The 11,817-nt window shown below is 42.0% G+C and overlaps 1 protein-coding gene and 1 long non-coding RNA gene across 2 annotated transcripts in view; one reads left to right on the top strand and one right to left on the bottom strand.

The window, feature by feature from the left end:
* Positions 1–1,642: 1,642 nt before the first annotated feature.
* On the bottom strand, positions 1,643–4,486 carry LOC118012286 (tetratricopeptide repeat protein 30B). The gene has a single exon (XM_035007665.1). The coding sequence runs from the start codon at positions 4,263–4,265 to the stop codon at positions 2,268–2,270; it is 1,998 nt and encodes a 665-aa protein (XP_034863556.1). The 5' UTR covers positions 4,266–4,486; the 3' UTR covers positions 1,643–2,267.
* A 4,631-nt stretch (positions 4,487–9,117) lies between these two features.
* The window catches only part of LOC118012289, a 60,119-nt gene continuing 57,419 nt past the window's right edge, over positions 9,118–11,817 (top strand). Inside the window, exon 1 of the long non-coding RNA XR_004679672.1 lies at positions 9,118–9,519. This is a non-coding gene — a long non-coding RNA (uncharacterized LOC118012289). The remainder of the gene's footprint in view (positions 9,520–11,817) is intronic.

Here is an 11,817-nt window from a genome sequence, read left to right as displayed (position 1 = left end):
TCAGGCCAGGCTCCTGGGATGGAGTCCCGCATTGGGCTCTTGCTGAGCCGGGAGTCTACTTCTCCCTCTGCCTGCCACTCCCCCTGCTTGTGCTCTCTCACACTCTCTCTGACAAATAAAATCTTAAAAAAATATATATATATCCTAAAAATAAAGAAGAGTAAGTGAAGAGTTAAGAATGTCCTCATCCTTCTCAGTCTCCTCTAACATTCAGAAGACTGGGCAGCTTTATAGGCGTGGTTCAAGATTCTTTGCTGTTACCAGGCAGCAGTCTGTTAATCTGAGGGGCTGCCTCTCCGGAGAGCCTGGGTAAGGACGGGGACAAATGCCATGATTGACGTTTATTCCTTTGCTCAGTGGTAGGAGCAGTCAGGATTTCCTGATTCATTACTAACCAGGAAATCCCAGCTGCCCAGCGGCAAGGGGTTAAAAACTGTTCTGAAAAGCTTTTTATGTTCTGGAAAGCTAAATTACACATACATGCAAACCACAAACATGCAGCACCTGGATAAATAAAATGTGACTGAATAAAGGCCAGGCTATTTGCAAAAGGGAATCTGGAAAACATTTGCTTTTGGGTGGTTAACATTACTTACACTGTTTTTTTTTTTAAGAAAAAAAATAGAGGAAATGTGCAAAAACACCAGAATTTTAACATGGCTGTTGAAAATAAGATTTCAGTTCATTTACTTTCCTAATCTTAAGGGGCTATGGAGATTGAGAAGGGCATAGAGCTACTGCACAAAGAAGCAGCAATATTTTTAGTACAAAAGTTGTTAAACAAACACCATTTCCCAGATATAAAATTGTGCTGTGGGATATACTGAAGAGATCATTAAACATCGATTGTCCTCCAAACATGGGATCAAACATCTATGGTAAATGGTTATCAGCATACATAATTAAGGTTAAAAATGCTTATAAACTTAAAACCATTGGACTTCATGGTAGGCCAAATTTTCTGATAGATCTAATAGAATTTGAGCACCCAGGAAGTCATGCTACAGAGGATTTATGCTGTGCATACCTTGTCTGTATATCCTTGAAGGAAAAAAATCATCTCATTATGGCAGGGATTCACTATTACTTGAAAGCTATCTGATTGAACCATGAGAAACTGCTAGTTTTGTAGGTCAGTAACTTTCAAGATCAGCAATTTCATACAATTCAACCTAATATGTTTTTTTTCTGAATCAGGTCAAGTTAAGGTTGACAGTTACATTTATGGATAGAAAAAGGGTGGGTGAACAAATAGTAAAGCTTATATAGGATTTAGAAAATGAAATCCCTAAGCAGAATGAGTGGAGTTCTCCCTGGAAATGTTGTGGGTGTGAAACTAGCATTATGGATCTACCAGATAAGGTTTCAGAACTTTTCATCTGTGATAGAGGTAGGAAAGAAGTTTGGCGGGGTCATGGGAATTGTGTAGATTTTTCCTTACCAGAGAGGCTACAGCACAGAAACAACTCCAGCATTAACCTATCCTAAATAGGTAGGAATTAAGAACTAAGTTTTCATGGTACCTTTGCTATCAGTCACTGTCAAGGGATAAATGAGAACAGAGTTATAAAAAAGAGTAACAGTATATCTTGTTCATATGTACACATTATTAACAAATGGAACAAAAGAAAACTACATAAAGTTGTTTCTTCAGCAATTGTTTATTGTCTTTATACCATAGCACCATAATTTTGTTAAGGGCACAAGATTTTCCACTGAATCTTGTACATTAAGAAAACAAGAAACCAAACATTTATCACCTAAGGGATTTTGGTTACAGAAAGTTAAATCTATATTGAAAAACCCTGCCCAAACATCTTAAACTCTATGCAAAATGTGTGCATTTCAAATTAATATGAGGGTAAGTTGTGAGAATAGAACACATAATCCCTAAAACTTAATACTAAAAACCCAGAAATCCTGTATGTTAACTACTCTGTTCTGGGCTTGATAGTGCCAAGATAGTGCTGGAAACTGTAATCCCTGTGTAGGGGACTCTCTAAATACAGCCAAGCACAAATGATAACAAAGGAGAGGGAAAATAGGCACTACAGGTTCTAATAAACACAGAGTCCCAATTCAGTTTTGAATTTTTCATATATCTTTCTAGGTGTCAAACTTAAAATAAGGTTAATCTAATTAATATGATTTTCAAATTTTACAAAGTTTAACATGTGACAAATGTAAAGATGCCAATGGCCAAATATAGATAAAACTATAAAATGCAGATATATAAAGCTATTATGATAAAAGACTATCAGGCATGACTATATATTCCATCCTATAATCTCATAAATCAAAGCTTTTAACTGTCTGGATTCATAGGTGACTGTATTCTTTCCAGTATGCATTCTTTCTTCTTCCAGGGGTTGTTCAATAATGGCAGGTATGTTCCTGCCATAAAGTTCACATTGTTGTAGAAACTGGACACATTCTTGAATAACACTGTCACGAAGCATGATTGTGTGTTTTGACATGTTTTCTAATAAGGACAGGAAGCATCTTTTGGCATAATACCAGGTATCAGTTCCCAGTTTCTTATGGTAAGGTTCCAGGCTTTTGATAACCCGAGAAATACCAAAGTCATAATTTCCTTTGGCACAATAGAGGGTCCCTATCACCAAATTCACAATGCAGAGGTGGTAGATTTTCTTATCTGGGTCATCATAGGACAGCTGCTCTTCCTCCTTTTCGATCTTTCTCATCAACTCCTCAGCTTCTTCATTCTGACTTGTCATAATGTATGAAACACACAGATTAGCCAGCACAATAGCACTGACGTTCAGGATGTTGTCATAATGCTTCTTGACTATGGGTTCATAGAAACCGATAGCTTCTTTGTATTTGTTTTCCTGCATGAACAGGACGTGAGCCACATTCAGCTTCCACACATCATGGTCATTACAGAATTCCACAGATTTGCGGAAGATCTTTTCCACCATTGGATAATTCTCCAGGTTCCAGTAGATCTTTGCCTGGGCCATCAACACGGGAATATACTTCTCCAGAGTGTCATCATACTCGTTCACTGCCTTTTTGACAGCTTCATCGTCCCTATTGTGTCTTGCTTCCTGAACTTGTATGGTGAGTCTCCGGAGCTGTTCAGTCAGCATCCCTGCTAGCCCATCAAGCTTAACGAAAGCCTCCTCAGGGGCTGTCTGGCAAGTGATCATGGCATCCAGGAAGTCATAGAGATAGGGTGTGAGCAACCTGTAGGTCAAATGGGCATTCTCTGCCAGGACATCGGCTGCCAGGTCAAAATACTCATACTTACAGTAGAGCAACAGCAGGTTGCCAAAGGTCTCTGGGGGGAAGGGGTTCTGTTGGAGCAAAAATTGTAGCTTTTCAAACCCCTCCGTAGGCCTGGCGTCCATGTTCATGAGCGCCTGGTTGTGCAGGGTCACGGGGTCTAACTCTTCTTCTGCCCGAGGTGGCATGTCAGTGAGGGCTTCCTGGGCCGCCTCATAGTTTCTCAGTTGGTACTCGATGGCTGCCTTGAGGTTGAAGGCTTCCACCAGGGCAGTCTGGTGAAGGACTAAGGTGTTGCCAACGCTTCGAACATCAATGCCCTCCGTGGTCATGCCCACACCTAGCTCCGGGTGCTGGCGGATGCCACGCTCAATGATGTCGGCGATGTACTTGAGCGCCGGGGCATAGTGCCGGCGGCTGTAATAGGCCAAAGCCAGGTTGTAGGAAAGGTCAGGCCGGTAGCCCGAAGCCTGGAGGGCCGCCAAGAACTTGGAGCACGCGGCTTCATACTGGCCCTCCTTGTAGAGCAAACAACCCAGGTTGACCTGGCCGTCGGGCTCGTTCTCGCCCCCACCGTCCTCTCCCCCTTCCCCACTCAGCAGCTGCTCCACCAGGCTCTTGGCCCCTGGCAGGTCGCCCTCGCTGTACTTGATCGCGGCTTGCAGACGGAGGACCCGGCTGTGGTAGGCGGGGTTGTCCAGCAGGAGGAAGGCCACCCGGGTGGCCTCTGGGTAAAGGCAGGCCTTGTACAGGGCCTGGGCCTGGTACAGGCGGTACTGCTCCAGTTCGGGGTGCAGCTGGCCCAGCTGCTCATAGCACTCGGCGGCCAGCGCGAACTCCTGCAGGCGGTAGTAGCAGTAGCCCAGCAGCGACAGGCCGGCGCGGCTCCTCGGGCTCCGCTGGAGCTCGCCGCCCAGCAGCTGCACCGCCTCGGCGTAGCGGGAATCGCGGATGAGGCGGTACACGACGGCGGTGAACTCCCCATCCGGGATCTGCGCGCCGCTCAGCCCGGCCATAACCGCCGCGGTGGTGGTGCGCGCTGGTTACCACGGCAACAAGCCCGCCGGAAACGGAAGACACAAAGAATATTTCAGTTTTTTTCTTTTTGTGGTTTTTTGCTTGCTCCAAAGTTACTTTGCAGGGTGAAGACCAGACTAGGGTTAGAAAGGAGTCACTAATGTATCTCATATATGGCCTGTCACCAAGACTCCAGAGTGTGAGCGGCGTTAGCAAAGAAGAAACTCCTCCCGGTAGTTCGGGGACCGAAACTCCACGTCCCGTCATGCTCCGGTCCAATCGCGCCGCTGTCCTGGTCGTGACCGCGTTGCATGCTGGGAGGCGTAGTGTCTGCCGGGCGGACGCACAGTCGTCAGGAGGTGAGGTTTCACTGACTTTCTCTTTCTTTAGGGTTTACACTTGGTGCTACACCCTGCCTCGATCCTCCAAATTTCACTACTACATAGAGACGGTGGAAAGATGTATGACCTAGTCTTTTCCAGGGTGGTGTGGGAATAAAAGCGCGACCAAGTGTCCCTAACCTGTTAACTCCTCTAACTCTCCAAAACGACTTTTGTGTGTGTGTGTGTGTGTGTAAAGAGTGTGTGTGTGTAAAGATTGATTCAGCCTCTACGTGTGTGTGAGAAAAGATTGATTCACCCTGTACGTGTGTGTGTGTGTGTGTGTGTGTGTGTGTGTGTGAGAAAGAGAGATTGATTCACCCTGTACTTGTCAGGCTTTAATGTTTTTGGATATCACTGATAAAAACTGATTTTCTTTCAGTTAAAATAAAAAGAAAATTTCCTACACTTTAATTTTTTTCTCTCGGATTCTTAGTTTGAAGATCTCTGGAAATTTGCTATGGTACAAAAAAAATCCTGGATTTTCTTTTGTTCCTTTGTCATATATTTGGAATAGATACTCTAGATTCCATGTTACTATCTCTGGTCTATATTTGTATAAATACTTTTGAATTCAGTATTGTCCCTCATGGGGCAGTGGAAAACTAGGGACTTAATTATCCTATAAAATTATAATGGATCACTAATAAAAACATACCCATAGTTTAGACTGATACGGAGACTGTAAAATTTGTGAGAAATGAATATAATTTTTCAGTCAGGAAGTAGAGACATAGACAAGATAGCAAAAGGCAAAACTGGCTTATCCCAGTGAGGTAACACCAGTTCTTAAGATAATAAAATTAGCTGTAGTTTATGGAGCACCTGGGTGACTCATTCGGTTGAGTATCTGGTTCTTGATTTTGGCTCAGGTCATGATCTTGGGGTTGTGGGATCGAGCCACATGTTGGGCTCCATGATGGGCATGGAGCCTGCTTAAGAGTCTCTGTCTGCCCCTCCTCTCTCTCTCTCTATATATATATGTGTGTGTGTGTGTGTGTCTCTCTCTCTCTCTCTAAAGGAAAAAAAATAGCTATAATTTATGAATATCGTATGCAGTGCCTTGGGGTAAGAGGGTTTTCTTTCATAGTCTTCCACATTTCCATTGGCCTCACTACAATCCAAGCTAAACATAGTCCAGGTAAAAGCATGTCTTTGCTATATAATTAAAGATTTCAATGCAAATCCCTTATCTGCCTCAATAGTATTGCAGCCTATAAGCCTTTTCTATAAATACATTTTGGAGCCAACATCAACCATATTGCAGGGCACTCTATGACACTGTTTACATAGATTATCTCTAAGCTTAATAATCACCCGATACCTGCTTATTAGATAGAGAAGAAAAAAAAAAACCCAGCTGAGCCATGACATCCAAAAGCTAAGTTATTAGGAAAGAGAGACTGTTGAATTAATTGAATGTATGTATTACCTAAGGGCCCATTTTTGAGGGAATACTAGTGTCTTTTTTTTTTTTTTTTTGGTTGTTATCTTTCCTATTAAAACAATCACCTTGATTTGGGCATTAAAATTTGAACTTCCTGGCCTGAGTTGCAGCTGTTAGCAGATGTAAGGAAGTGATTGGTGAGTGGCAATGTAGTTCCTAGTCACCTATTATAGCTGAAAAGAGATTTCAATAAGGCATCTGGATACTATACTATCAAGCAACTGACTTCATGTACTTATGCATTCTTTTCCCTTGTTGAGAAATTTGCCAAACTTGTGTTCTTCTAGATGGGACCAGATGAGGAGCCTTTCACTGCATGAAGACTAACAAAAGGAGAAACTGCACCCATTTCAGAGGAATTGAGGGGGTCCCTGGGCCACTCGAGATTCCCTGAGAAAACAGCTGAGGAAGAAAGACCACTATATAACCCTACTCAAAAGCTTCTTCCAACCCAGTCTCTGGCTGCAGCCTTTTCTGGTCTTCAACTAAAGGAGGTACATGGCTTGAGGGATGCTAGCTAGTGTGGCTGAATAATCAAGAAATAGAGTGTCTTCTCCTTTATGGCTGCCTGATTTAACACTTACCGCTTGAAAAAAATTCTTATTCAGAAGGCTCAATATTTTATTTTATTTTATTATTAAAAATTATTTATTTATTTATTATTCATTCATTCATTCATTCATTCATGAGAGAGAGAGAGGCAGAGGGAGAAGCAGACTCCCCGCTGAGCACAGAGCCCGATACGGGGCTCAATCCCAGGACCCTGGGATCGTGACCTGAGCCGAAGGCAGACGTTTAACCGACTGAGCCACCCAGGCACCCAAAAGGCTCAATATTTTAAAATCTTAATGTATTTTAAATTCTTATGTATTAAGCTGTTACCTTTGGTAATTTGCTATTAAATCAAGGTGAAATGACAGAACACAGAAATGGGAATTGCCTTTTATATCTTTTAGTCTGTTTCAGAGTTGTATCACGAAAGCATTCACCTTCAAATGGCTTCTTGGAAATGGATGAAAAATGGACTATCTGCTCTCCCCCAAATTTCCCTGATCCCTTCAGGAGTCAGTTGGGGGCCCCTCTGTGTTGGTGCCTGTGGGCATGGCAGCTGACGGGGGCAGGAGGGAGGCTGCTCTGTGTCTTTCCCCTTGTTTTATGTGCTACTGTTCCTGAGGCCTGGCTTGAGAAAAGCAGGACATTCGGTTTAGACAGATGGAGGGCAGGGTCATTTTCAAAATGAAATGAGTGCACAAATCACACTGTGAAATTGGCATGACCATCACTGCTGCTGTGAACACTGACTTTTATTTAGTCTCTGATAGGCAGTTGGGGAATAGATTAGCGTTTTTGGGGGGGAGGGTGAAAGAATGCCCTTTAATTAATGATAGAAATTCTGGAAAGCAATTAATGGGATGGAATATTATAGAATGTCATAAAGGATCATTTTATTTCCAACAAAATCTTGGAAAGCTGAAACATGTATCAGAAAGTAAGTGCATTGCACCATTCCTAGCAATAAGAAAGCATTTGGAAATAAAATTATTTGGTGCCTTATTGAAAGGATTTAGGCTTTGAGAAAATGAAGTTGGACTCAGGGTAGATTTTGCTGCATAAATGGAGCCATATTGACCATATAGAAGAATTTCATTTAGGCAAAATGTATAGGAGCTAAAAGCATGAGGTTTGGTTCTTCGTGTGCTTATGTTTCTCCCTGCCAAAACATGAGATGATTAAATCCCCTCTAATTTCTATTTGGCATTCTCTTATAAAGCTAATTGGAAATGACTGTTTCTTATTTATCTTGTAAAAATAACCACTTCTTTTTAGTAAACATTGTTTATTTATGCATATTTCAACCTCAACTGTGATTAAACATTTTCCTTGATAAAGGAAGACTTCTGCAAAACCATTTGCCAAGTTATTATTTCTGTTTCCCATCCAGTCCGGGCCATTTTCTGCAGGATGGCCAGATTGATTCCTCTGGAGTCCAGCTTGATATTTTGTCCCTGTGTGTCTATTGATGATGATAGAACTGACCCGCTTTCCACCACCTCTCACCTCTCACCCGTAAACGGGGAAGAAAAGAATAAATTAGTGCCAAATTTGCATGTAGTTCACTGACCTTTAGGAGCATCTGTTCAATCTAAGACTTTTGGAAAAGACTGTATGCTGAATCCACACTTGGGAACATTTATGCTCAGATGGTGAGAAATTTAACCTCACTGAGACTTAATCTTTTTTTCTTTGATAGTTCCAGCTCTATTAATATTTTATATAGTAATATGTTTCCTTCTTCATATATCTTGCTTTTGATCAAATAATTTCTATTTTGAGGCTTATGGTGTTATTATCCAAACTAATTTATTAGGCAGATCACAAAACATGTTTTAGAAAAAGGAATTAGCAGAGTAGACACCACAAGTGGTACTACCCTTGAAAAATTTATTCCCCGCAGTTGGAGTGTGCTGTGGAATTCACTGATGGGGCTGGTACCCAAATCACTTCATTTGAGCATTTTTTCACATTTCGAAGAGGCAAGAAATGATTTGTAGTATCACTTCTTTCTCCCAAGACTGGTACCCTTCTTTTTTTTTTTTTTTTAAAGATTTTATTTATTTATTTAAGAGAGAGAGTGAGAGAGAGAAAGAGCACAAGAGGGGGAAGTGGGAGAGGGAGAAGCAGACTCCCTGCTGAGCAGGGAGCCCGATGCAGGACTCGATCCCGGGACTCCAGGATCATGACCTGAGCCAAAGGCAGTCGCTCAACCAACTGAGCCACCCAGGCGCCCCAAGACTGGTACCCTTCATAGTCAGATATATCCTATGCTTGTTCTCATTTCTGCAGTTTAGCCATGAAGATAATAAATTGGATGGGAAAGGTCTTTGAAGTCCGTGGGCAGAAGATGCTATTCTTTTTTTTTTTTTAAGATTTTATGTATTTATTTGAGAGAGAGAGAGAGCACGCACGCACACAGAGGGAGAGGGAGAAGCAGAATCCCCAGTGAGCAGAGAGCCAAATGTGGGGCTCAACCCCAGGACCCTGAGATCATGACTGACCCACCTAGGCATCCCAGAAGATGCTATTCTTATCAAAGAAAGTTGGCATCAGTTTTTGGCTTGCAAAGTAGCTTGCAGTACTAGAGAGCCGTTCATGATGGCTTTGACAACCAGCCATCCAATTATCTCAAAAGTGCTGTAATGTTTTTTTTGGGCTTTCTGTGTAGAGAGTTATGGAACACACTCCCAGGGCCTGTGCTGGTGGACCATGAAACCAACTCAGAAACCAAGCCTCTCCTTCAAGCCTCCTGCTGCTGAACTCCCCACATTCTGACAATCTGCCTTTGCAATATATCCACTCTGTATATTTCTCTCGGAATTCCACTACTGCTACCCTTCTTTCTGCCACCATCTCTCTCCCGGATCTGCAGTAAGTCTCCTAAATGTTCCCCTCATCTCTTCCTGGGACCCTGACAAAGATTTCAGGGCACTTTTTCCCCCTTTTCTGTTAAGGTTTTACTCTGGGGAACCTCCTTGTACAAAACAAAACTCCCAATGGCTTTGCTTCCTAAGTGAGAGTTTCTGTCTCAAGTGTGTAAGATATTGTCATTCATTCTAATGATTCTTGCTGCCTGCATATATGGGAATGTCTTGGGACTGAGAGTTCAAATGGTTTTGAAAGGGATGGTTGCTACATATGGTAGTAGAATTTGAGGATGATATAGAAACTTCAGTTGATTTAGTCACTTACTCCTATTGAATAATTTAATAACATTGTTTTGTTTTATAAGTGCATCAAGTGCTTTTCTTACCTCTGGATTTCTATGCATAGAGGGGTCCTTTGCCTTTTCTGTGCCTTTTAATCTTTAGAAATGGTTTTATATTCTTCTGTGGCCTCAGCAAATAGAACCCTGCAGACCTTGCCTTCTATCTGTAAAGGACCCTTAATAAAAACAACAACAAAAACAACAACCAAGAAATAAAGAAAAACTTGATGAAGATATGAAAAGGTCCCCAGGTGGCAATAACATGTTTGAAAGAGACAGGCTAGTTCAGCATAAAACCATCTGAAGTCAAATCCCTGTCCTGCCATTGCCAACAATGTAGCCATGGAAAAGATTCTTAACCTCAATGAATTGCAGTTCCCTTATTAGTAATACAGGGACAAAAATAATTTCTTTGTTCAAGGTACTTAATATATTTTAACTATTTTTATTACATAAATGGAGCTATTGAGATTCCTTGGGAATTAGAGTATTTTAGGCTTGAATAACTATGGGTCAAAACTAAGTTAAAACATTTGCATCCAGGAGTAGGTGTTCTGACATTTCAGATGCTGTATTCCTAAGAGTGCCTGATAAACTCCAAAAAGTGGAGGGGCAGTTATCTGGTGTAAATTAGTGTCTTCACTAAACCTGCTTCTCCAGGAAATTAAAGCACCAAGTTAAATAGTATATTTTTTTCATTCAACAAATTAGTGAGTGTTTACCCTGCATTGTGGAAAATCTAGAGCCTTCAAGAAACTTATAGTCCAGGGGAGATACTGTAAGTACATTAAAAATCCACAATCTAGGCAATATATGTGGCACCTTATGAGTGACACAACATGACATAGAGGTTCAGAGTTTATAGTAAAAACAGACCAGCATTGGGCGCCTGGGTGGCTCAGATGGTTAAGCGTCTGCCTTTGGCTCAGGTCATGATTCCAGGGTCCTGGGATCGAGTCCCACATCGGGCTCCCTGCTCCTTGGGAGCCTGCTTCTCCCTCTGCCTCTCTCTCTCTGTCTGTCTCTCATGAATAAATAAATAAAATCTTTAAAAAAAAAACAACAGACCAGCATTTGGGTAGGGTGGTGTTTTGCAACTCTATCATAGATACCTTTCTCCTCCCCCTTTTTTTTAAAAAAAGATTTTATTTATTTATTTGACAGAGAGACAATGAGAGAGGGAACACAGTAGGGGGAGTGGGAGAGGGAGAAGCAGGCTTCCCGCAGAGCAGGGAGCCTGACATAGGGCTCGATCCCAGGACCCCGGGATCATGACCTGAGCCGAAGGCAGATGCTTAATGACTGAGCCACCCAGGTGCCCCTAAATTTCATTTCAAAACAACAAAGAGGTCTAGGAAAATATTTATTATAAAGGGGAGGAGCAGGGGCGCCTGGGTGGCTCAGTTGTTAAGCGTCTGCCTTCGGCTCAGGTCATGGTCCCAGGGTCCTGGGATCGAGCCCCGCATCGGGCTCCCTGCTCAGTGGGAAGCCTGCTTCTCCCTCTCCCACTCCCCCTGCTTGTGTTCCCTCTCTCACTATGTCTCTCCCTGTCAAATAAATAAAATCTTAAAAAAAAAAAAAGAAATGAAATTTATATATGATATATAGCATCCTATATACAATTTCTCTTCCTTCTTTCCTTCCCTTTTTTCTTCTTTTTAAAAAAGTCTTAGGTACATGAATAGAAGACTAGAAGAGGACCATGCATGGACCAATAATGGAGATTGTGTCAGTGATCAAGGATTATGAATGATCAGTTCATGTACCTAAGACTTTTTTAGACTTCAACAACTGGTACAGGAACTGATCAGTCATAATCCTTGATCACTGACACAATCTCCATTATTGGTCCATGCATGGTCCTCTTCTAGTCTTCTGTTTGTTTAGCTATTTTTAATAATGTAAAAACCACCAGTGATGCCACCACCCAACATAAAATGTAGAACCTTTACCATAACCTA

Source organism: Mirounga leonina, unplaced genomic scaffold, assembly GCF_011800145.1.
Source record: "Mirounga leonina isolate KUSES-001 unplaced genomic scaffold, KU_Mleo_1.0 Mir_151, whole genome shotgun sequence".
NCBI lineage: Eukaryota > Metazoa > Chordata > Mammalia > Carnivora > Phocidae > Mirounga > Mirounga leonina.
This window is presented reverse-complemented; position numbering and strand designations above follow the sequence as displayed.